Consider the following 26,369-nt stretch of genomic DNA (forward strand, 5'->3'; position numbering starts at 1 on the left):
CAGTGTTGTTTTAATTTGCATCTCTCGAATGACCAGTGATGTTGAACTTTTTTTTTGCATATTTATTTGATGTTCATATTTCTTGATCTGAGAAATATGTACTCATCTCAGATGTCCATGTCTGGATTGGGTCTTTAAACCTGGAAGGACTGACTTTTTTTTATTTTTTTATTTTTTTAGTTCTTTATATGTTCTTGATAGTAATCCTTTGTCTGAGAAACAGCTGGCTAACACTTTCTCCCATGTTGTGAGTTGTCTCTTCACTCTGTTGGTGGTTTCTCATGCTGTGCAAAAGCTTTTTAATAGGGTAAGATCCCAGTTGTTGATTCTCTGATAGTGCCTGTGCAGTTGGGGTTTTGTTGATAAAGTCTTTGCTTACATGCCAGTCTTTTCAAGAGCTTTACCTCTTTTGTCTCTGAGCAGATTTAATGCATTTGTTTTAATATTTAGATCTTTGATCTGTTTCAATTTTAACTTAGTGCATAGTGAAAGATACGGGTCCAGTTTTAATCTTTGGCATGTGCAGAGCCAGCTTTTCCAGCACCATTTTTTTTTTTTTTCACTTTGTCTTTTGTATTTGACAGCACCATTTATTAAAGAGGCTATCTTTCTTCCCATGAATGTGTTTGGCCCCTTTGTCAAAAATAAGGTGGCTTAGAGTATCTGCAGTTGTTTCTTCATCTTCTAAACTGTTCCATTGATTTTTGAGGTGTGTGTGCGTGCGTGTGTGTGTGTGTGTGTGTGTGTGTGTGTGTGTGTGTGTGTTTAATCAGTACCATGCTGTTTTTGTCACAGTAGCTTTATAGTATAATTTCAAGTCAGGGATTGTGATGCCCTCTGTTTTGTCTTTGTTGTCCAGGATTGCCTTTGCTATTGTAGGTCAGTTCTGATTCCAGGTAAATTTAAGTATTGTTTTCTCTAATTCTGTGTGATATGCTATTGGAATTTTGATTGAGATTGCATTGAATCTGTAATAGTTTTGGAAGTATGGACATTGTAACTATATTGGTTCTTCCTAACCAAGAGCATGGGATAGCTCTCCATTTTCAAATATCCTCTTCAATCTCCTTTTTCAGAATAAACAGTTTTATAATCTTGTATGATACATTTTAATGTTCTGAATTTTAAACATGGAAATAAATGTTTTAGTTACTTTTAGGGAAGAAAATGAAAAGGCCAAGAGAAGCAGACTTTTTTTAGATGAATGGGTTTGCTGGTTTTTATGGGGGAAATTGCTTGTTCTCAGGTCTGATTACTTCGCCTACAAGTTTGATGTCACTATTTATAAAAAGTGCTATATTTATATATAAAGTTGTGTCATTAGGGGGGAGGCCATGCTCTATAGCTCACAAAGTCTTCATTTTCGTGCCATCACACTGGTGACCCAGGTGCTGCTGAGAGCAACCCTGGGTGGCCAGGCCTCTATCACTCTGGCCACAGGTTGCATATGTTGGACATGAAGCCAGAAGCTAGAAATGGCGAACTGGCAAATGGGGCCTGGCGTCCCAAGGCTGAGGAAGGGATTGATTGGAACCTTCAGGAATTGACTGTGGAGGGACCCAGCTCAAGTCCATCACTGATCTCCTGTGCTGTTTCTGTGTACTTTTTGGGGTACCCACACACCTTCTATATCCCTGGCCTGCATAGGCTATAAGAGAGTCATTGGGAGACACCCTGGGTTTATGGCAGGAGGAACTGTGATGTGTGGTAGGGTCCCTGGTTCTTCCATTTTCCACAGCACAGACCTCACTACCCTGAATTTTTAAATGTTTGGGAGGCAAAGTGTCATATCCCCTGCTGGTTCCTCAGCTCAGTGATATATGCGTATGTAGTTGGAGTTCAAGTGGAAGGGGTGCTGTGCTGCCACCTTCCCTGACATACTGTCCTCAGACTGTTTCCAGAAATTATTTTAGATGAAATGCCAGTACACCTAAGACATCTGTTCAGAAGGAGGAGTATTGCAGTAGTGGGAGAAAGCCCCACCTGTGAGATCTGTGTGTGAGTGGCAGGGGGGTAAAGGAGACTCCAAGAGGGTGGGACAAGAAAGGGATGATAAAATTGGCAAAATTATCTGAAATACATTTTAAAATAAAATTATGCCATTCTCTTGCCTCTGATCAAGAGATTACATTGGGGCCAGGGGTTTACCTCAGAAGCAAAAGCACCTTCCTGGCAAGTACAAGGTCATGAGTTCAATTCCTGGTACCAAAAAAAAAAAGCCAGGTGTGGTGGAACACACCTGTAATGCCAGCACTCAGGAGGCTGAGGCAAGAGGATTGTTGTGAGATCAAGACCAACCTGAACTGCATAGCAAGACCCTGTCTCAAAAAGACCAAAAAAAAAAAAAAAAAAGATTTCATCTGCTTCATTGCATTTTAAACACCTGTCCAAATTGTAAAAATCTTCCAAGTGTTAAGTTTAAAAACCACCTATAGTAGCTATAATTCATTAATAACAAATACCGTCAGTTCTTGTAGACATACTTGCTGAAGTATTAGTGGATTCAGTGATCCCATGTCCAGGATTTGTTTCAAAGTAAGGACAGCGGGGAAAGTAGGTCAAGATGTAGGTAAAGTAAAATTGCCCTATGTGTTTGCTTGTTCAAATGTACAGGACAAGTATATTATGTATTTGTGGAATTTGACATTTTTCATAACTATAAAATAAAAATTACCCAAGTAACTACCAGTAGTCTTATTTGGAAACACTGCATACAAGTCATGTCTGGAAGATTATTTTAGAAGACAGACTAAAACTTACCAGCTGTAATAATTTGTCCTTTGAATGAACTCTTTGAAAACTTGATAATTCTGCCAGTATTTTAAATTAAAACTGTGTCTCCATTTAGAATTGTTGAAGTTAACTATAATAATTTTATGGGTTTGACTGATTCAGACAGATACAGATACAAAAAATACCTATTCATACAGAGACATTCCTCATTTAACAAGCTATCTGTTCAGACTTAGGACCCATCTTTTTGGGGGGGGGCACAATACACTTTGTTTATATAATACTGTAATTTTTGCTGATTATACTGTATAACACAGTGCTGCAGTTTTCTGTTCTGTTACATGTTACAGTATTGCATGTAAGAGTTACGCAAATAAAAGCAAAGTCATCAAGTTCGGGTTTCCTCTGACCATTTCTTTATTCTTTGTTCTATAACATATGAACACTGTGATTCCTCAGTAACTAAGTCATTTAATGAGCCAGATAACTGCAGGACCATATTAATACTTAATTATCCTCTCTTGTAAGAAAAATCGTAGTTTTTTCACTACAGATTACATCCAAAGCCTCCACACTGGTCTATGTCTCCAACCCTGTTGGTGGTAGTGGTAGTGCTGGTGGTGTTAAGTTTTTGGCTTGTTTTGAGACACGTTCTTACTTAGTTGCCCAAGGGGGTTGCTGATCTTATTATCCTCATGGCTCTGCCTCCCGGAATGGTAGGATTACAATTTCATGCCACCATACCCTACAAAAAGTTGTAGTTTCTTTGAGAAGCTGCTACTTTAAGGTTCAGAATTACAATTCATTAGTAACAATTAGTGACTGTTTTTTAAAAAAAATTTTTTTTCTTTTTTCTGAATAGGAAGACAGACAGTTGAACAATCAAAAAAAGCCAGCTCTGAAAAAATTAACTTTATTGCCTACTGTGGTTATGCATCTTAAAAAGTAAGTATTTTGTTTTCTTGAAAAAGTTTTTCCTTTAATGGAATGATATTCAAACCATGTACTAGTATTCTACAATACAACAGACATAGGGTTCAAGAAAAGGGTATAAATGATGATAGTCTCTGCCAGATGACAGAAATACAATAATGAATAACATTTCCTCAGTTATATTTTTTTTTTCTTGATGGCTGATAGAAAATTGATACTAATGAAAGAAAACTTTGCAAACTACTAATTTTATTCTTTATCGACAGTCTGGGGTCTGGTAAAATTGCTTCTGTTTTCTCAATGTGGTTAAAAAACCAAACAAATCTTGCGAAGCAACTTGTAGCACATATGCTGTTCAAAACTTAGTATGTCCATATACATCGATCATCTATATCTGAAGTTAGATTTGTCTTAAACATTTTAAGTTAAAAACTTAAGTTTGCTTTAGAAATATAATTTTTAGAAGGATAATATACTAAACGAAGCCCTCTTAGCCACTTTATGACTTTATCTGTATATATGTATGATAGGAAAATTTCCCATCCTAGTTTTTGTCCTAGAAGGTGAATACCCTGTTGCAGAAAATTTATTTGAGCAAGAAATAAGACATAGGGTTCAAGTACTAGCTTTGCCCAGCTTTATGGCCTTGAAAGAATTATCTTTTGATCCTCAGATTTCTTATTTATAAAATAGAGTGTTTAGGCTAGCTCTTCTTTATCAAACAACTTGTTTCTAGATTTGCCTTGCCTTAAAAAGTCTTGAGAACTTGGGCTGGAGGTATAGGTTATTGGTAGTGTATCGGCTTAGTATGTTCAAAGCTCTGACTTAATCCTCAGCCCTAAGAAAAAAGAAAGAAAAGGGAAGGGAAGATAGGGTAAAAGTCCTAAAAAGTGAAATAAAAGTGGCTGCTCTGGAAATGGTGCTGATTGGTTGATGAGGGAGGAACATTTTCATGGAGGAGTTATATTCCGTGTACATTTAAAATTCTTTCTTTGGTAAGATGTTTGTTTCACTTGTCATTACAAAATAATATTACAACTAAAAAGAAATAAAGGCTAATTTGTTCTGCAAAGAATAGCACAGTTCTTGGTTCTGTACCTCCTCAAACTGTTTTAAGAAATTGTGATGGAATGAGCAAAGTACCATTCATGTTACAACTAATCTATCTTGTGTGATTTGACTTTATTCTGATTTTATTTATTTTTTTTTATTTTTTATACCAGGGATTGAACTCACAACCTCGCGCTTGCCAGGCAGGTGCTTATACCGCTGAGTTAAATCGCTGGCTATTCTGATTTTATTTTCGACAAATCATCTTTGCTGGTCAAGTCTAGAAAATTAGAACTTAATTTCATTCTGCTTTTGAGACTAGAATAGAAGCCCAGTAATAGTGAATATATATAATTGTTTTAAAGGTGGTATTTTGAAATATCACTAAACATGTCAGAAAAGTCTGAGGGGGATACAGTGGAACTAAGGTTCATAGATTTGACTTTGCTATTGTTATTGTTTCAGGCAAGACCTCAAAGAAACATTTATTGACAGTGGTGTGATGTCTGCCATTAAAGAATGGCTCTCACCTCTACCAGATAGGAGTTTGCCAGCACTTAAGATTCGAGAGGAGCTGTTGAAGATTTTGCAAGAGGTTAGCAACAGATAATCTGATTGTGCTTCATTAATAATGTAATACGGTTTGTATTTTCATAACCTCAGTATTTTTCTGTGTATTTACAAATTATTTCTGCCAAAGCCTTCTAAAAAGGGATTAGAAAAAGGAATTACCTAATAAAATGAGCATACAAAGAAGAATCCATGACGTTCTATAATTGTTGTGTTGAAGTAGCAATGATATCTCCGTAAGAGTAGTTCGGTAGTAGACATTGCCTGGAGAGGCACTTGAAGTAGAAAGAACACCACGTTAAGAGTCATGTGAATCGAGCTAGGCTACTGTGCATGGCTTTGATTCCTTGGGCCAGCTATTGGAACTCACCAAGGAATTCCCAAAAACTTCCTGTGTGCCAAGCACTGTGCAAGTGCCTTGTGTAAGATTTGGCTCACCTATTCCTCACAATAAACCTGTAAGGTAGGCATATTGTCTCCATTTTACAGATGAGGAAATGAAGACTCAGAAGTTAAATGCCTTGTCCAAGGTCAGATAGCAGGCAGGTGGCTGTGCTTGGGTTCAGTCTTAGGTGTGTTGACTTCTGAGGCCTGTGCCAACTCCTGTATTAAACTGCTACTTGTAAGTATGCTTGGTTCACACTTTCTCACGTTGGTAGATTTTTACTTAGTGACAATACTTAACTTCTCATGTGAACACAAGAGTATCTGTGTGTTGAGTATCTATAGATCTTAGAAATGGACTTTTAAAACTTGTTCTGCTTTGAATGAACCAGGTCTTTTATAGCATAGATTAGCAGAGCTCCCAGCTTCTGAGTAATTAATTTGTGTGTATGTGTTTGTGTTCCCCAGCTACCTAGTGTGAGCCAGGAGACCCTGAAACATAGTGGGATTGGACGAGCAGTGATGTATCTCTATAAGCACCCCAAGGAATCAAGGGCCAACAAGGACATGGCAGGGAAATTAATCAGTATGTAAATTTTGCTTTTTGTTTTTTTGTGTCTATATAAAAAGATGTATATAAAAGCTAACTGTATTTTTTTACCAATAATGATGAGTCAAATAGAATAGAAACATTTGATAGCTTCTTATAAGTACTAGCTTTTTTTTGTTATACTTAAAATGCTTCCCAGCATACTTAATGTGCTGTCCAGTATTAAACATAGCAAGTAAAAGCTTGTGTTTTCTTTTTTTCCAGTAGTACACATTTGTGATACATACTGACTGTATTCATCATAGGGAATTGGTAGCATGTGTTGTCTAGTCATGCATGGATCACAAACATGGAGGGAATAGATTTTAGGCCCCAGAGTTAGCCATCCCTGGTTCCCATTTTAGACCTATCACCTCCCTTGCTGCATATCCTGCCTAAGGATTTAAACTTCATGCTCAGTCTCCTTTGTAAAAATGCCATATGAGTTCTTTGGATTATTGTAAAGATCAGATGAGAGGAATTTTATAAAGTGCAAACTTAGCATATAGGAAGTACTCAGGAAATGTTAGCCCTACTATCACTTCAATTATTACTTGCATAATGCTCTCCAGAAATATTTAATAATGCCAGCGAAATCTAAAGCCTAACTCAAACACTTCGTTATTCAAGTGCCATGTTATATCTGTAATCCTTCCGTTTTAAGAATGAAATCTGTATTTGTTTTCATTATCCTGCTTAAATCTTCCCATGCTTCATGTTGGAAAGAAATTTAAGTAACTGCTCCTGTATTTGGAAACAGTTAATTATCTTTCTGTTACATTTTTAAGATTTTCAAAACTGTTAGAGAAATGTAAGTGTCTTTTATAAGCCAGAGACATAATATCATGTTTGTTCTGCAATTTACATCTGCAGTTTACTGTGTATTGAATGATAAGTTTTTTATTGCTTTTAAGCAGTGGTTTTCAGCTCCCCCCAGACTGAGAGAAACAGAATATTCTCTGGTATCCATGAGTTACACTTAACAATAGTGATTCTGAATCCTGTGGTGGAAGTTCATGGACTGGTTTTAGAAGATAATATAGACCCCTGAGAATCCATGCCTCTTTCATGGTGCAGTTGCCTGTTTTGTGTCAAGGAGCTCTCTGGTTTACATAGTATAATAAGGCAGCAGTAAGTTACATTATGTTTCAGACAGAAATATCATTTGGTACCTCTGGACCTTTCCTAAGTGAACAGTGTGCATGTTGTGTTTTTTTTCTTGGTCACCTTAGCACCTGTATTAAGATTAAGGAAATACAGTCTCTATATCATACAATGAAAATGTAATTTTTATTTGTTTTTAATTTTCTTATTCTTTTGGTTTTTTAAGACAAGGTCTATCTTTGTAGTGAAGGCTGACCTTGAAATCAGTATGTTGCTCAGGCTGCCCCCAAACTCAGGGCAGTCTTGCCTCAGCCTCCTGAGTGCTAGGATTAAAGATGTGTGCCATGGTGCCTTAAATTAAAAGTACAATTTTTTAAAAATTTAATCCATTTTGAAAGTAATAGCCTGTTTTTGTTTAGGGTAAGAGTAGAATTTAAATATTTCCTATTTTTAGCAGGGTAAATCTAGAAATCAAATTCTCTTTTAGACTTATTTTTTTTTAAAGACAATTAGGTTTTTATAAAATTTCAACCTAGTTTATGACTGTCAAAGCAAGTCATACCTTTTTTTCTTCAAATCTGGTGATTACTGATTGAATTGGACTTTTTGCACCATTTTCCAGAATCATTCAGAATTTGTCACGATACTGATAGCATGTTGTGTTTATCTTGTGAATGGGCCTGAAATCATAGCATCATTAAGAAAAGACTATGTTGAGGGTCTAAAGCAGAGGTGGTTAACCTATAGCATGTGTGTGGCAGCAGGCTGTTTGTACCATTGAAGGCTATGAAAGGTTTGCCATCGTGGTAAAGGACGTGGTTATTTAAAAGCTTAGTAGGAGAAAATAGTGTTTTGTGGGCTAAGTGATGGGGGTTTTTTCCTTGTTGCAGATGAGTGGTCTCGGCCTATATTTGGTCTTACCTCAAACTATAAAGGAATGACAAGAGAGGAAAGGGAGCAGAGAGATCTAGAACAAATGCCTCAACGACGAAGACTGAGCAGGTATGAGGGACAGGTATGAGTAAGCGGAGTAACTGTCGTTGCTTGTGTTTGGGAAAATGAGGCGGTGTCATCATGGAATTATCAGCAAACAGGGTTTTGTCTTTCCTCTGTTCATTATGTCTGAGAAGAAAGTAATTCATAATATCCTTTTAGTTAAAGTTAATACTGTATGGCAAGAGTCTTCCCCACCCCAAACCAAGACCTTTCTGGGTAAATTTGGTGAAATGTGGCCTTTTTCATGCTTCTTTGGACTATGTTTCAGCTATTTGCAGAAAGTGACTTTTCTAATCCATCTGCAAAGTCTTGGAGAAAAAAAAGTTACTGTTTTGTATGGGGGAACATATTGGACACAGTTACATCCCAGAGGACAGAGTCGTGGTCATACACACAGAGTAGGCTCACACAGCATGGAACCTGTTAGGCGAATGAACAGTACTTTTAAATGATTAGTCATTATTTTCCCTGCTCCAATAAAGGGGCTAAGTATGGTCTAAGTTTAGTATTTTGGTTTGTTCTTGTAAGAGTCTGTAATTCCCAATATCTCACTGTTTACTCTTTTCCTAGCACTGGTGGCCAGACACCCCGAAGAGATCTGGAAAAGGTGCTAACAGGAGAGGAGAAGTAAGAGTTTTGTATTAATTTTTCTTCTTAGCATATATAGGTTTCTGTGGGCTACTTTAAGAAAAATAGTGCTTTGGAAAATTAATAGTTCATTCAAAAGATTTTGTTACTGCTTCACAGTACTAGACTCCTTGATAAGCTTTGGGAATGCAAAAGCAAATCATCTGTGCTCTGGGGTGTAAGTGTAGAGGCTTGAGGGGCTAGGCTGTGGGGTCAGTGTGCAAGGCCTGCTGTCTTGAGTGGCAGGTAGACAGAAGTGATCGAGAGCAAGCAGTGTGGTGCCAGGAGTGAATGGCACAAAACAAAATCAAGAAGAGTGGTTTTTCACTTCTCTGAGTCCATAGAACATTTTTGAGCCTAGGTATAAAGCTATTGGGCTTGCTTTTGAATGCTGATGTTGACAGCATCACGTAGGAAGAGCTAGGCCCAGTGGAATTGGATATTGAGAAACAACTCAACAGAGATATTCCCAGAGGGATAGAAGGTTGAGTGACATTGGAAAGGCAAAGTGGCCAGAGTGGTGACTTAGTAGGGGAGAATTCCGGTGGAATTGACAGCTCCAACCAAAATTTTAATCCATATACTGAGACGATGTTGTTACCATTCACTAAAATTAAGAAGGTGGCAGATTTAAGGTTATTGGTGGGTACCATTTCAAGCAATTGAATGTGAGATTCCTAATGAGTTGCTTCTCTAGATATCATAGGTCTGGAAATTGGGATTTGGGCTGGAGACATACTTTACCATCATATTAGAAAAATTGTTGAATCAAAAGAGTTTAGAGGAAGAAACTGAACAGAGCTAAAGAAGTAGCTCAGTAGTGGAGCACTTGCCTAGCATGTGCAAAGCCCTGGGTTCAACCCCTAGCATACAAAGAAGGAAAGAAATGAATCGATCAACTTCACAAAGCAGTGGCAAGTGGAGAAAGAAGGTGGTCATGCATGTTGGAGCAGCGCCTGGAGGGGAGTGAGGCTGTGTGCAGTGGACAGTAGTAGTAGCACAGGATACAAAGTCAGGGAAAAGAGGAAGCATTGGTGCTGTATTGGCAGTTAGCATCCAGAGTGTAAGAGGAGGGTGGAGATGAGCTAGAGGAAGCAACCTGTATCATATTTAGAGATAAATTTTGGTGCCGAGACAGTGGTTTCAAGGAGCAAAAAAGAGTTGTGGAGAATTTTCATTGGCTAGCCAGATATATGAAAATTATAGAAAGGAGAATTGTTGTGAGTGTGAGGCCAACTGGGCTACAGAGTTCAGAACCAGCCTGAACTGCATAGTGAGACCCTGTCTCAAAAAGTCCAGAAAATAAAAGGGCAAACTAGAGCTGGATACAGTGGCACATGTCAGAGATCTCAGCATGACAAGAATCTTAGGCAGGAGGATTGTAAATTGAAGGCCAGTCAAGGTAATTTAATGAATCCCTGTCTCAGAATGCAGTATAAAAGGCTGGGGATGTAGTGGTAGAGTGCTTTTTTATTTAGCATACATGATGCCTAGGTTCAGTTCCTAGTACTACACACACAAAAAAACCTGTTAAGCTTGGGGAATGGAAAGCTGACTATACAAGCAGGTAGAACAGTTTAGAATTTCTACCCTTGACTCCCTTTTCACTAGATATGCTGCTTTCCATTGACCACTAGAGGGAGTACCCAAGGATGGGGTACCCAGCCAGCCGCAGAGGGGCTTTCCTTTTGAGAGTGGTTGTCTTTTAGCTTTGTGTAGATCCTCTCAGATTTGTGAGCAGATTTGTGAGCTAGATACACAGATGAGTACAAGTAAAAGTGATGAAAGGTAAATAAAACCACTTGGGATTGTATTTTGTGATACTGCATGGTTACCTCTGGGAGGTGATACCTTTGGTGCACCTTGCCATCAAGTTCAGCATTGAAGACAAGAGGATGCCTTTGTAGACATGCTGAGATACCTGTCAGAGCATAACTGAGAGGTATCTCTAGGAAGCATGGCCATGCATCGTTATGCAGTGTTAGCAGAGTGGAGCAGGTGTGCTTGTGCACCAGAAAGACTAAGCTAAAAAGAGCGGTTCTTATAACTACATGTAGATCTGTAATTATCTCAATGATTTCTGCAAAAAACATGGCAATTAACTGTGTGATTTGCACATGCAAAACTATGAGAATTGTGGGATCACAGAGCTCTTGGGGGCTCATTTAGACTCCACAAGATGAGTAAATCTGGGATTCAGAGAGCTGCTGGAAGAGCTGTCTTGAAAGGAGAAGGCATAATGCCATCTGAGCCTAAAGAGAGCAAAGAGGACTCCTATGAATGCAGAGGAAGTTGGCATTGGGGGATTCCCGCAAGACAGCCACAGATCTGCTAGGGCAGGGATGTGGGTGGTGAGCCTGAGTGGCCTGAGGAGACTTTTGAAGCATTGGCTTCTGGGCTCCCCAGTGGCTGACTGTGTGATCAGCATGCTTTTCCTCCTTCTTTTCTCAGGGCTCTTAGGCCTGGAGATCCTGGATTCTGTGCCAGAGCAAGAGTCCCCATGCCTTCAAACAAGGACTATGTCGTCAGGCCCAAGTGGAATGTGGAGATGGAGTCATCCAGGGTAAGTGAGTAGAGAGGAGCAAGGTGGACCTCAGGTGCAGATTGCCATTGGAGAGTTTCTTGTTTACATTTGAGAAGCCTTTTAGTTCTTAAGGTATATCTGATTTGTAGCGAACTGTTTATTGACCTTTTATCTAGCCAGATTGCAGGTCTGACAATCTGAAGTAGAGAAAAGTATTACCCAAGACTAAAGTTCATTGCTGATAAGCTTTTGTTCAGACTTAAACCAGTTTGAATCTCTGTATTTCAAGGACATTTGGAAGCCCTAGAATGTTCTGGTACAGTGTTTTTGTCAAGAATAGTGTAAGAATCAGTTTTCTTGCTTCTGTAGGTTCCGTCTTCCCTTTCTCTTGCAGCTGTCTGAACAATTCTGTTGTGAAATTAGGTTAGAAACGTCCTTTGTCATTATAAACCCTTCTCAAATACTGTTTCTTGTTAATCTCTCTTATTCCATTGAACCACTCTTTCCAGCCTAGTATTCTTAAAAAGGGCCTAAGCCGATTGGAAAAGCATAAAAGACGATTCGCAGAGCAGAAACGGCTCAGCAGAGTGCACCGTGCGGTCAAGTTCAGCATTGAAGGCAACAGGATGCCTTTGTAGGCGCAGCCCTCCCAGAGCGTAGCTAAGAGGTATCTCCAGGAAGCATGGCTGTGCATGGTCTTGCAGTGTTGGCAAAGTGGAGCAGTTGTGCCTGTGCTTTCCTAACCAGAAAGACTGGCTGGTTTTGGTTTCTAACGTAGTGACCCTAACAGCAGTTTGAGTCAGGCCTGGCCTGCTAATATTTAGAAGTTAATGTGTAAGTCTGTTCATTTGTCAGTACCTTTGGAGACTGATAGGTGGTAGGCATTATGTTCTTCCTATCTCATGCCTGTTTTTTAATGGAAAAGGCTTCTGTCACGGCCTAGAGTCATCATGATCTATAGTAAAGGTGTGTACACTGGCTGATGGCTTCTTAGTGGAAGGGGGATGGCTTAGTTTCCTGCTATCCATGGCTCGGGAACATGATTGAGAAACTGTATAAAGCTTACTCAATACGTGGTCACAGTTGAGAAAAAACTAGACTGTAAGCCAAATTCATTGGCTCTGTGTGGCGCCTTTGCTGCAGTATGAGAGTTTACACGTGTTGCTACCATTTGTTTCACTGGCCTCAGATTTGGCAGTGATTTCCACAGACTTTACCTTCCCTCTAGTTCACTATGCTGTCAAGCAACTGTTATAACAGCCTGCTTTCTTATTTACTGAAAAAAAGATATAGGAGGACTACTTCTGTCCCAAAGACTTCTTCCTCTATGTATCTTTTGACTTCCTCTCTTTTCTCACTGTCTCTTACCTCTTTTTAGGCTCTTTGTAGTATTTTCTTGTCCATTGCTCTTCTGAGAATTGGAAACTACTATGTTTCCCCAAAGATAAGACCAGGTCTTACATTAATTTTTGCTCCAAAAGATGCAAGAGGGCTTACTTTCCAGGAATGTCTTTTCTTATGTACAGCAACACACATTTACTCATGTACAGAAATCTGCATTTATTCAGATACAGTCACATCATCATCTGGAAAATTTGTCATAACTCTAAATTTTGGCCTGAATCTCTTGGGTCTCTATTGCCCGTCAGCCGTTCTCCCAGCCTGTCACCCAGCAGTAGCTGTTTTGCAGCCTGCCTCCATCGCACCACTGCAGTGCATGGGCGCACTGGATTATGAAGATTCCCTTAGACCCACGCCTGCTGTCTCTTTGCATGTGTCATTCATGCACTGTGTCTGCCCCGATTGGTCATTCAGTAATGAATCTCATTGATCTGTTTCCATTGGTGTTCACCTCTTGTCCAAAGGCACCCACTTGGGTGTTTACAAATAATTATCATTTGTATTATTTAAATACTAACATCATTAGTGTTATTTGTATATCTTCAATTGCGTATTAATATTGTTGTATAATGTAGTATACACATGATATAGTCATCATGTGTTGCAGTGAACGTATTTTTCTCTGGAGCTTATTTTTGGGGAAAAATCATGCTAGGGTTTATCTTCTGGTTAAGCCTTATTTTCAAGAAATACAGTATTGTATGATCAAGAAAGTGTAACAGAAGGCAAAAGGCCAGTCATCTCCAAAGCATTCCTTTTCCCAAGGAGCGCATGCTTGTCTGCTGCTGCTGTTGTCTCTGTTCCCCCTCCCTGTAGGAAGAGGTGCAGCAGAAGGACCTGACCTCCCACGGGAGCTTGAGAAAAGGAAACTTCTGGGATGCTCCCTGCCTGCTCCAGTACCTCACAGTCATACTGTGCTGCCTTGAACTGAGGCTGTAGTTTGGCCTGTGAAGCTCTATTAAGTCACACTGTGATCTAGAGGTTGGCTCAGTGGTAGAGTCAAACCCCATCTTTTGGAGGCTGAGCCAGGAGGATTGCTGTGACTTCATGGCCAGCCTAGGCCTCACATAGTTAAAGGAACTACATAAAGAGAACCTGTCTCAAAAAGAGGATGAGGACAAAAAGTTTGAGTGCTGATGATCCCATGTTACCTTCTTAATATCCATAAACTTCCTAATGCTGTTTCCCACTTCAAGAAGGCTTCTTGCATGGTTTCTTAATGCTTATATTGGTACAGACACTAATGAGTATTATTAGAAATATCATTATCCATGAAGAAAACTAGAGTGATAAACGGCTTTTAGTAAAACCTTCGGTTTTAAACTTTTTAGTTTTAAATATGAAACTGTAGGAACAGTGATTTAGCTCATTGGTGTGAGTACCTGCCTGGCAAGTATGAAGTCCTGAGTTTGGTCCCTGGCCCAACAGACTCTTAGCATTAGGAAGCATAAACAGACCAAGTAACTCATAGCTATATTAACTCTTTCTTTATAATGATAGATTTCTTAAATTTAAAGCCTGTCATTAAAATATTAAATAAACTGCGCTTATATAAATATAAAACTGTGGATTGACCTCCATTCCCCAACCTCTGCTATTCCACTGAGTCACCAGTGTTAACAATTTAATACTGTAAATGTGTTCCAGTTAGTCCTTAAACTTAAGTTGTTGGGGGGTTTTTGTTTGTTTGTTTGTTTGTTTTTGTCTTTTTTTTCATTTTTATTGGTACCAGGGATCGAACTTATGACTGCCTGCTTGCAAGGCAGGTACTTATACCGCTGAGCTAAATCCCCAGCCCCTAAACTTAAGTTTTATACTTGTAGAAAAATTTGAATTGGTAAAAGGAAAAATCATTCATAGTCTTGATTTTTAAAACCAATTTGATTTACTGCCCTTTTTTCTGTTGATACTTCACATAATTGAAATTATACTGCTGTAATTTTGGTTGTTATTTCATCCTTTGCTTTTTGGTTTGTTTCATTTCTGTTTTTTGAGACAGGGTCTTGATACGTAGTCCAGGCTGGCCTTGAATTCACTTTGTAACCCAGGCTAGCTTTGAGCCTGGTGCAGATCCTCCTGCCTCAGTCTTCTGAGTACTGGGATTACAGGTATACACCATCATGCCTGGCCGATCATTTCAGCTTTTAAACCACTTTGTAGAGTATTTTTATGGTTACATAATAGTCCATATGACCTTTACATGAATATGTAATACTCTTTATTCATTCCTCTGTGGTTTCTGATTTGTCACTCTTTGTTAACACAGTAAAATTTACTATACTACCTTGAATGTTTATCTAATTTGTGAGTAATTTTTAGAATTAACAAAACCTAGCAGAAACAATGCATGTTTTTGTATAAACTTTAAATCCTCTTTGCTAATCCTTTCAATTCCTTTTGATTTTTTCTCTGATAAACCAGTATATCACCTACTTTTGTTGTCCTAAGAAGTATTGGTATAGAGTTGATCAACTAGGGAGGAAATGAGAATCTGGTTTGTTAGGTACTATGGATCTGTGTGTTTTCAGGCTTGGGGTAACTAAGTGCCAACAGAAGTAGAATGGTAATGGCCTAAGTGTGTGCCAGTGCCGGGGTTGAACAGATCTGTCAGGGCTCAGGGTTTGGAAGAAGGGTCCAGAAGTGGGCTGATAGAGGCCAGCTTAGTGTGTGGGGCTTCTGGGAGCTGGATGGTAGTCAGAGATCTGAGTAGTAGAGGCTTCTGATGTAGACCAATTCCAAGTACTAAAATTAAGAGCACATTGCCCAGGGCTGGGGATTTAGCTCAGCGGCATAAGCACCTGCCCTGGAAGCAGGCAATCGTGAGTTCGATCCCTGGTACCAATAAAAAGGAAAAAGACAAAAAAAAAAAAAAGAAAGAAAGAAAGAAAAGAAGAGCACATTGCCCAAAAAGAAATCATCTTCAGGAAAGCCCAGGACATCTGAGGGATAGTGCGATGTGGCACAGCTCTTTCTCATCTCACAGTGAGTTTTTATGCTAACTCAGAACACTTAGTACCAAATGTTGAGACAGTTATAAAGTGGTATTTGGAATCAGGATGTTCCTGGAACTAGGATGGATGGATGCTAAAGAATGGCATAGATTTTCTTGCCTAGAGCTATGCTGATGTTGGGGCAAGACTGAATCTAGAGGTGGGATAAGACTTGGAAGACTTCTGAACTCAGAATTCTGAGTATCATCAGCTTGACACTTGCCCCAGAGTGTCTCAGCCCAACTTAGCATTCTTTTGAATTGAGCTTCAGAGAACATTGTCTGATGAACATCTGGTAAAAAGAAAAACAAAAACCCATCTCTTTAATCACCACCATTCCTAAATGTTATTAGAACCACAGTTAGAAGAGGTGACATTGATCTTTGACGTCAGTGACAGAACATCCAGTGTTTCTAAAGACTACTGACTTCTTGGAGACCACATCTTTCCAAGACATACATTCTTCAAAATAGAGAAAAACTCCAAAAAGACAACTAAACCTTTTAGATACAAAGGGAAAGAGGGAATTGGGAAGAGTCCTGGAAGGCGTGCAGGCTTCAGAAGCTGTCAAGGCAGAGCTAAGGATCCACCTCAAGTCTGAAACCCTAGATCTCCGGTGCTCTAGCTTAACGCTTTATTCCTGAGGAGACTTTTTTTTTCCCTGCAGGAGGCCATTGTTTTCTATGCAACACTGAAAGTGTCAGGTGCCCTGCCCCACATTACTCTTTGACAGGGAAGAAGTCAGGTGTAATGCAAATGAAGGACCTGGGATAACTCGTAGTCACAGTATTTCCCCTTCTCTCTGGATTTCCATAGACTGCAGCAAAAAGAAAAGTAAGGCATAGGCAACTGCAAAACTAGTCTTCTTTGAGAATTTAATAGGTATTTTTAACACTGTGTGTACTTGCTCTGTGCCTCAGATGACCACAGCATATTATGTTATTCTAGAGCTAGGGGCTCTCTTCAGGTAGAAGATGAACAACAAAACTAGATTTACATATTTTAATAATTTGCTCTTTAATTTTCCCCCATTCTTAGTTTCAGGCAACTTCCAAGAAAGGTATCAGTCGCCTGGATAAGCAGATGAGAAAATTCACAGATATCAGGAAAAAAAGCAGATCTGCACACGCAGTGAAAATCAGCATCGAGGGCAATAAAATGCCATTGTGACCTTGCCTGGGATACATCCCCATCTCTGCTCTGAGAAATGCACAATGGACTCTTTGGAGAAGAAGATATTTAAAAAATTTTTTTAGTGTATCTGTAAATGGTTCAGCGTGTACCACATGTTGTCATAGGACTCATATTTCTCTTAGTTGTATTTAAAACTTGTGTACTTTGTACAGAAGAGTACTAGCCATATCTATATGCTTTACACAATAAAATTTCGTTCTGGTTTGGGGGACTGTCTCTTTATTGTCTTAGAGAGTGCATTCTCACTGGAGCCAGAGTTTGGTCCTTGGAGAGTGAGAAAGAACTGTGATACCCCTGGGTCCCTTGGGTTTCCTAAATGATCGAAATATCTGTATTGTGCTAATGACAGCAACTGTGGTTGACCCCTGAGCAGCTTTAGATTGGAGAATGGTCAATGGAAAGATCTGTAATCATGTAAGATGAGACTGAGGTCCATTCAGGGGACCTTTTTTGTGTGTTTTCTGCCTGCTTAGTGCAGCATCAGTTGAGAGCTCTGATTTTAGGTGTTCTATACTACCTTCCAGACAACATGTGTATTGTTCAAACTCTGACAGATTTTAGCAAGTTCTTGAATGAAGAGGTTCGCCCTTCACAGGCACCTTGTAACCAATCAGAGCTGTTGAAAGAACGGTGACCTCACTTGGGGCCAACATCTGAATTGGGCTCAGTCTTGAGGTAAGGCCTGAGCCTTAAATCAGTGCAGCTCAACACTGGCTTTGGTCACTTAGTATCAGAGCTGAAGTGCAGGATCCCAGTTGGGCTTGGAATACAATACCAACAAAACCTTATTTCTTAGTGTGTCTCTTGTTAGGGAATCATTTATTTTAATTTAAATTTCTCTCCAGGAGTAGGTCAATAAATACTGCCTTGGTGGGATATAGTGCTACATATCAGTAATGCCAGCACTCAGGAGGCCGAGGCAGAAGGACCAGCCTGGGCTATGCAGTGACTTCAAGGCCAACCTACACTACATAGCAAGACCTCCTCCACACCCCCCAAAAACATGGATGTAATTGAAAATCACTATACCAAACGTTTATGGTAGTTGGGTAAGTTATAGCAGAGGGAGAAATTACAGGTGAAGGTGTTTCATATTCTTTATTTTTGTGATGCTTTAAATTATTAGTCTGCAAGATTTCTGAGAGCTCTAACAGATCAGGAAAAACCCAAGAAAACGTAATTAGTAAACCATTTTAATTATAGAAATCCTACTCTGATTCAGATTGGGTCCTTGATTTTCAGAAACACATTAGACTGTTACTAGCCATGAAGACCTCTGAAATCACAAAACGTTAACTGAAAGAATCTCAGCCTATTAGACTTTTAGCAAAATCACAAATGAGATATAAAGTAAGCATGCAAAGACAGTGAACAGTAATGGTAACTATAGGTGGAGACAAAACCTAAACTACTTTTGGCAGTTTTATTTACCATCAAAAATACTGGAAAGGAAAAAAATGCAAAACCTTATAATGCTAACCATCAAAACAATTCTAAACAAGAAAGACAAGTTTTTCAGGAAAATTTTAAAGATCCATTTTTGCCTTTATTGGGAAAAGCTCCATTTATCTGAAAATAGAGCATATAATAGCAGAGCAAAAGCAGTAGCACCAAGTATAAAGTGATAACTGTACCTGGGGAATTCAGATTCTCTTGTACTGGGTTTGAAAAAAGAAATTTCTAGTTCCTGCATAATAATCTTGAATACTGTACATGATTTATTTGGGGGCGAGGGGATCTGAAGGTTAACCTACCAGAATAACTTAGGAAAAAGACTTTGGAGATACTTCCAGTTTATAGTAGTTTTGAGATTAATAAACCTAACTCATTGTTAGGTTGCAAATCCATTTCTCTCAACATGGATTTTAGTTTGTCCAAGAATTAGAGGGTAATCATTTGGGTAGGATTAATGCAAAGTCATTTTTGGGGGAGAGGGGTTGAAGCAGGTTCTCACATAATTGAGGCTGGCCTTGAACTCACTATGTGATCTCAACTCAGCAATTGTCCTGCCTCAGCCACCCAGTAGTTCTGAGTTACAGGTACCACCACACCCAGCTTTTTTTGTTTTCTTTTGTGGAGATAGTCTTGTTAAATGTTTCAGGCTTGCTTTGAACTCACTGTAAAACCCAGGCTTGTCTCAATCTTGTGGCACTCCTGCCTCAACCTCACAAGTGCTGGGATTACAGAGTGTGCCCCTGTGCTGGGCAAGTCACTTTTTCATTCAATTTTTTGTAAAATATTTTTAATAGTGTAAGAAGACATGACAAAGTTTATCATCAACATTTTTAAATGTGATTAGGGTAGTTGAGTGCATTCACATGGTTATGCAGCCATCTCCCCCATCCATCTCCAGAAATCTTTTCACCTTGCGAACTATAACTTACCTTAAACAAGTCTCTGTTTTCTCTTCCTCCAGTTGTTAGCCACCATCATCCTACTTACAATCTGATTTTGACTACTGTACCAACTTCGTCCTATATTCTGGTGTTAATATTTTAGATATACTTGCAAATAGTTTTTCCTATTCTGCAGGTTGACATTCAGCTTGTTAAAGTGTCCTTTGATCCATGAATAATTACAGTTTTCATGTAGTTTATCTGTTTCATTTATTGCTTGTACTTTTTGACATCATCTGTGACAATTATTGCCAAATCCAGTGTTGTAGAGCTTCTGCCCTACATTTTCTCCTAAGAATTTGTAGCTTTAGCTCTTATATTTAGGTATTTGATGCATTTTGAGATAAGCCTCCAGTTTCATCCTTTATGAACATAGTATTTTTCTAACACCATTTGTTAAAAACAGTCTTTTTTCCAGTGAGTACTCTTGACACTGATCCTGAAATCATTTAATCACATAGATGAGAATTTATTTGTGTACTTTTCTATTTAATTGCTCTTTCTCCCCACCACAACCCTGTTTTGCTTACTATGGCTTTGCATTCAGGAAACGTGAGTCCTCTATTTTTTTTCTTAAGATTTCATTGCTGTGGTTCCTCAGGATTTTATAGTGTTTAGTATAGATTTTTCTATTTCTGCAATAAGCATTGTTGCGATTTCCATGAGGATTGTATTGAATCTGTGTATCATTTTGGATAATAGCAACGTCCTAATAATATGAAGTCTTCTAGTACATAGTATCTTTCTATTTACCAGTATCTTTTTTTTTTTGGTACCAGGGATTGTACTCACGACCACCTGCTTGCAAGGCAGGTGCTTATGCCATTGAGCTAAATCCCCAGCCCCGCCAGTATCATTTTTTATTTCAACATTTTCACTATACTAGTCTTTTTCCTCCTTAGTTTACCCCAAAGGATCTTATTTTTTATGCTATTGTAAGTTATTTTCTTAATTTCCTTTAGAGTTCTTCATTGTTTACATGTACAAATGCAATTGATTTTTGTGACTTCACATCCTACAGTTTTGCTGAATTTATTAGTTCTAATAGTCTTGGTTGGGAACTGCTTGTGTCCCAGTGGGAACTGGTGTGATCTTCTGGCTTTCTAAAATTAACAATATGATATTCATCTCCAAAGACAACAATAGCAGCTTATAATGCTGCTTGTTTCACTAGAAGTCAGTGTTTTAAGTTAACATTCCAACCTAGCTTATAGATCTTCGTAAACCTTCTAAAGACATTGATGGACTTTACAGGGTCATCTGAAAATTTGCCTACTTCTAGCTTAATTTGCTTTAAGTCATTGAGAGAAAGAGACCTATGAATGGGGACAGCCTCATAAGGATTATAATTATACCTAGAGCATAGATAAGAATTATCTCAATGTAAAGAAAGTTTGAACATAAAGCAGTTTTGACCATTTTTCCTCTTACAGTATGATTTTAGTTGTAAAAGAACATCATAAGTAATACTTCCCTCTTCATTCCATTTTGGCTCTAGGAGGTAGGTAGGCCATGCAAATGTGCAGAGAAATATCAAACAGCTTTTTTTTCAACATTGAAGGGTCAGATATCTTCCAGTGCATTCCAAAAGAGTTAAGGAGCTTTGGCGTTGAGTTACCCATGTCTGTAATGTAAAAAAGCAGCATGTAAGACTATAAGACTTTTTTTCAATACCAAGAATCAAGCTCAGGACTTTTGCTGAGCTATCTCTAGCCCTGTAGTGCATGAGACTTTGACATTGAGCTCCTGTCCATGCAAAAAGGAAATAATTAGGTGTCCCTTTCTTATTCCTATTTGATAATGTCCTCAAGGTGTCCCTCAGGTTTATTCCACTCCAGGGCAGGTAAGAGCCATTTGGAGAGAGTAGAAGACAAAATTCAACCAGCCTATTCACTCTCTTGACTGGTGCAGGCAATTTTATCTTCCCAGGTGGCTTGTGAACTTTGTTTCTATTTTATGAATTTTTGTGATGGAAATGTTTAAAGAAGGAAGCATAACTGTAGTTCATTGGAAGAGGACATACATAAAAAGCTAAGTTGGAAGCAGAGCATTTTTCTGGCTGCTCTGTGAAGGAGATGGCCTCCTGAAATGGATAAAGGCAACAAATTACTTGGGAACTTTTGCCCTAGACCCTGGGGTGGAAAATCTCTAAGACGCTTGTGTTGCCTATCTAATCACCTAGGAAACCTTTCCTAGCCTGGGACGTCTCACAGGTAAAATTTACAAATTATCATGTAGCAGTCACATAATATATGTTAATAAAGGCACCTCAGTCTTCTAGGTGCACAGAAAAGGCTATTTACTCTTAATTAACAGGTAAGGCACAAATGAAAATCACTCCCCTACTAATTGTTGCAGACTGTCTCAGTCTAATCTCTGAAGGAGGGGTGGTGATCGTAAATGAATTTAGAATACACTGAAAAACTTAGAGTTTCTAGTCTACTAGCAGAGAAGTAAGCATGATAGATAATTGGAAGTTATTTTGTAGTTGGAGAGCCACTTGCTACTGAAGAAACCTTGGGTGCTGGCCACAACTCCTCAGTTGTTCTCAGTTTGCGCTGGCCCACACAACCAGAGATCTATCTCCAGAAAGGAATCCTGCTGTCTGGTCAGCATTCTATTGATTCCATTGGCCATTGGCTTCAATGGGGATTCACTAAACCTGTTCTCTGCTTTTAAGGGTGGCCTCTGCTGTAGGGCAGTTAGCTGGTAAAATAACCACTGTTTGTCAAAGTTCTATAGGGATAGTTAAAAGCCTGAGCAAGATTATTATCTAGCACTTTATAAGTTGATACTAAAGGTTTTTTAAAAAATTTTGTTTAAGGAAAGACTAAACAAAATAAAATGGGTAGAAATAATATGTTCAGAGAAAAAACAGTAAGAAATCACTAATGTTTACATACTGTCCTTTTACAAATAGTTTAAGATACAAAAGTGGAACATATAAAGTGGGAATTCAAACAGTGACACTGCACAGTTCTGTGCAACTATCCTACAAAAACTTAGGAATATGGTTGTCAATCCTATACACTTAAACATACACGCAGTTATCTGTGTCTTCATTTATGTTGAGATTAAACAAACTAAAGCAGGCTAAAATTCTGAACAAAGAATAATAGCATTGCTGGATTTCACACGACACTCTGGGATCCACACTGGATACTACAATGTCTTTTTTTAAAAAAATTTTTATTTAAAGAAAGACTAAACAAAACAGAAAATGGGTAGAAATAATACATCTTTCAAAGAAAAAATAAACAGAAGTCACTAGTAGATGATTACAGATTGTCTTACAAATAGTTATTCAAGATACTAAAGTGGAGCATATAAAGTGGGAATTCAAACAGACTGTGACCAGTTCTGTTCAACTATCCAACAAAAACTTAGAAATATGATTATCAAACCTATACACAAACATACATGCAGTTATTCATATCTTCAATTATGTTGAGACTGAACAAACCCAAGCAGTCTAATATCACTCTGAACAAAGAAGAATATTATTGCTGGGTTTCACATTATGACCCTCCAGGATCAGCAATGGGTACTTCAGTGTCTTTTTTCTTCAGAGTATCTGTTCATTTCATCATGTATCATAAGACCAGTTCTTATAAACTGTTTATAGATTCTACACATGCATGAGTCTTAACATGTATTTCTATCCTTTCTATATTAGAGGGAGAAACAAAACAGAGCAAACCATATTCCTATAAACACATGAAACGAAAAAGACATATAAGACCATTGTACAAGGAGTTCTTCCATAGTTCCTGTGTTGTCTCTTGTTATCTTCAATAGAATTGGCTGTATCATCAGACATAGTATAATTGAATATATATCTACTGATAAGTACATAACAGTATTAATAAAAACACAACTTTGTATATAGTATAAAAACTTTAAAAACAGGCAGTTATCAAACCAGAATGTGTATCATAGTGAGTCTTGTCATCTTCAGTGTAGCTGCCTATACTCTCAGACTTGATAGTATCAGTCATATCAATTTTGAATAAAATCTGTTGATACCAAACAGCAATCAAACAAACCAGATTTAACTAAGATCAGTCATGATAAAACAGTATTATAAGTCATATAGGGCTCCAGATTAAGATAGTAGGAAATAAAGATGATTACTGTGCTATATCCTGATGTTTTGGGGATAGCTGTCTGTGCCCTCAAATCTAATGCAAGTAGACAAACTGGAACAGAATAAAATCTAAGCAGAGTGGTGCGAGTAATGTGGGCTTTGAATCCTGATATACCCTTTAACAATATCTTCTGCCATCTTTTTTAAGACTCTCCTTCCCCTTTCATTATCCCAGGGTACACTGTGCATTTTTGGGTCTCACCAAGACCCTTGGTTTTAAATTGGGGGAGGGCAATCTGCTATTTACCTAAGTGGTTCCTAACCTTCTCTCTCCTGGACTTGATCTCTAGTTGTATTCCTTCACCTATTAAAGCCTGTCTTTCCAACCTATCCACAAATACTGGTCTAGTTGCCCCTGTTACTCTTGGTTCTCTGTCACATAGAGCATTGTTTTTTCATATTTGATTTTCAGTCCATGTACTCTTTTTCATGTTAATTATATTTCCTATAAATAGCATCTCAGTGGACCCTGCCTCCTGATCTACTCCACGTGTGGTTGTTTTTTTAAAATTTAGTGTATCAAGGCCAACCTTCTCTGCCTTATTTCTGTTATGCTCTTTTTTTGCCATCAGTTGTCTGCTTATCTTCTTCATTCTGTTTTCTGCTCCATTCATTGAGGCCTCTCTGCCACTGTTTCTGGAATCCTGGTACTTTTCTCTCTCAGAATGCCCTGCAGTATTCTCTGTAGAGTTGGATTGGTGGTTGCGAATTTCCCAAGTTCCTCTTTGTCTTGGAAGCATGTTGTTTCTCCATTAATTTCTAGAGACAGTTTAGCAGTGTATATCAATCTGGGCTGAAGGTTATTTTCTTTCAGGGCTTGGAATATTTCGCTCCAGGCTCTTTTTGACTTGGTGGTTTGTGTCAAGAAGTCTGCCATTACTTTGATGGGCCTTCCTTTATAGGTGATCTGTTTCTTGTCTCTAACAGCCTTTAATATTCTGTTCTTAAATTGAATTTCTGGAATCTTGATTATTATATGCCTGGGTGTAGCTCTGTTTTGGTTGTAGGTGGCTGGAATTCTGTATGCCTCATATATCTGAATATCATTTCCTTTTCCTGTGTTTGGGAAGTTTTCCTTAATTATTTCTGTGAATAGCCTTTGTAGTTCTTTTGTTTGTACCCCTGCTTCTTCATTCACATTCTTTATTTTCAAGTCGTAGATCCTCTTGTCGTCTTCTAGCCTTTGTATTGTTACTGCTTGTTTCCTTGTTTCCATGTTTTTAAAAAGTTTTTCCTTTCATAATCCCACATTGCAAAATTGTCCTCGAGTTTGGATAATCTATCCTTAGTTTCTTTCAAGCAAATTTGCCATCTTTCCATAGAGTTTTTAATTTCCTGGTAATCTCTTTGACTCTGCTTCATGTATTCTATATTTTGTTTATATTCCTCATCAAATGGTTCTCTCCTTTGTTTGAGTTCCTTCCTTCTTCCGTCTGTGTCTGCTTGAGGGGTGCTTAGCATCTCTTTTATTAATCTTCTTATATCTTGCTTTACTTGGCTAAATAATTCACTTTTGAACTTGTCTATGAGGTCCCAAATATATCTCTTTATGTCCACTGGTGTTGTGTCTGATATTACATGTTTGCTGTTCTCATTCTCCTTTGTATTTACCTGTCCTGGGTCAATGTTCTCAGTGTTGGGACCTGAGGACTTTTTGTTGTTGCTTCCTCTTCCCATCTTTTTTGTTTTTTCCAGGAGGCCCCAGTTTCTTTCTTTGTTGGTTACAATTTTTCTGAAGCATGCTGGCTAGGTAACCCTTCCCACTGCAGTGTGCTAGTGAGTTGCAAACAGGGGCAGCATATGCTGGCCCCTCATCTCCGGATCAGTCAAGCTGCTGAGGTCTGCACTGTATTACTGTATTCTGTCTCTCCTCCCAGTCAGTCAAACTTTTGAGGCTTTGCAGCATTAGTGTGTGCCGCCGCTGTAGGGAACTGATTTCAGATAACCTGTTGGGTCTCAGCCAGGTTACATGACCCAGGCCTAGCTCACTCCACCAATCCTGTTCAGGAAAGGAACAACTGACTGAAGTCACTGCTGCCCCTTGTACTTGCCAGTCCTGCCCAGTCCCAGAATGTCATCTGCCAGAGCCCCCCTTTCTGTGGAATGGCTCCACTCTCATCACTCACCACAGGTTGATGCAGGCTCCCCGCCAGCTCAGCTCTCCATTTGGCTGGCCAATCCCCGACCTCAGTGTGACTGTGCCTCCAGTGAATCGAAGCAGCGGGACCTTGGATAGCTCAGCAAGTTGCCCACTACAGCGGGGGCCCTGAACCTTTAGCTGTTCCAATAATAGCACCGGGACTATATGTTTGATTGGTTCTTCTCACCTTAGTTTCTTCTTGGAAAGAGAGAATTCATCTTTCTCTATTCGGGGCTCCCCATGCTACATTATGTTGAATTCTAAGTTGACTATGTCAGGGAGCCTCTGTAGCCAGCTTTTATCTATCTGCTATCTTTGCTCTGCCTCCAGATACGAAAGGTTTTAAAATGCACAACTTGAAAGGTTGGAGAGCCTCCTTAGTCTAAATGTGCTTTGGCCCCATAAATGTGCTCCTTTTGGAAATAGTGCCTTCTGGTTTCACCCTGAAGTCAGTTCTTTCCACTGTGTCTCAAGTTTAGGCTACCAGAGGAGACTATCCCAGAATCTAAGCCTGGGACGTGGTTTTTATGTGTGTTCTCCTGGAGGGGCAAAATTCCGATGTCTCATCTGATCCAGAGATGCAGTATGTGT

The 26,369-nt window shown here is 38.8% G+C and overlaps 1 protein-coding gene across 4 annotated transcripts in view; it reads left to right on the forward strand.

The window, feature by feature from the left end:
• The window catches only part of Iws1 (interacts with SUPT6H, CTD assembly factor 1), a 42,374-nt gene extending 25,071 nt beyond the window's left edge, over positions 1 to 17,303 (forward strand). For 2 of the 4 annotated variants that reach the window (XM_013142534.3, XM_013142535.3), the window contains exons 9-15: positions 3,596 to 3,678; positions 5,182 to 5,311; positions 6,139 to 6,256; positions 8,254 to 8,365; positions 8,930 to 8,986; positions 11,438 to 11,549; positions 16,940 to 17,303. In XM_013142534.3, the coding sequence (XP_012997988.1) occupies positions 3,596 to 3,678; positions 5,182 to 5,311; positions 6,139 to 6,256; positions 8,254 to 8,365; positions 8,930 to 8,986; positions 11,438 to 11,549; positions 16,940 to 17,071 (744 nt within the window). In that variant the 3' untranslated portion in view covers positions 17,072 to 17,303. Of the gene's footprint in view, positions 1 to 3,595; positions 3,679 to 5,181; positions 5,312 to 6,138; positions 6,257 to 8,253; positions 8,379 to 8,929; positions 8,987 to 11,437; positions 11,550 to 12,019; positions 12,178 to 16,939 lie in introns of all 4 variants that reach the window. The other 2 variants (XM_013142536.3, XR_010050753.1) reach the window with 2 other exon arrangements.
• The last annotated feature ends 9,066 nt before the right edge of the window (positions 17,304 to 26,369 follow it).

Source organism: Cavia porcellus, unplaced genomic scaffold, assembly GCF_034190915.1.
Source record: "Cavia porcellus strain 051 isolate PalLab524CR breed Dunkin Hartley unplaced genomic scaffold, mCavPor4.1 scaffold_12, whole genome shotgun sequence".
NCBI lineage: Eukaryota > Metazoa > Chordata > Mammalia > Rodentia > Caviidae > Cavia > Cavia porcellus.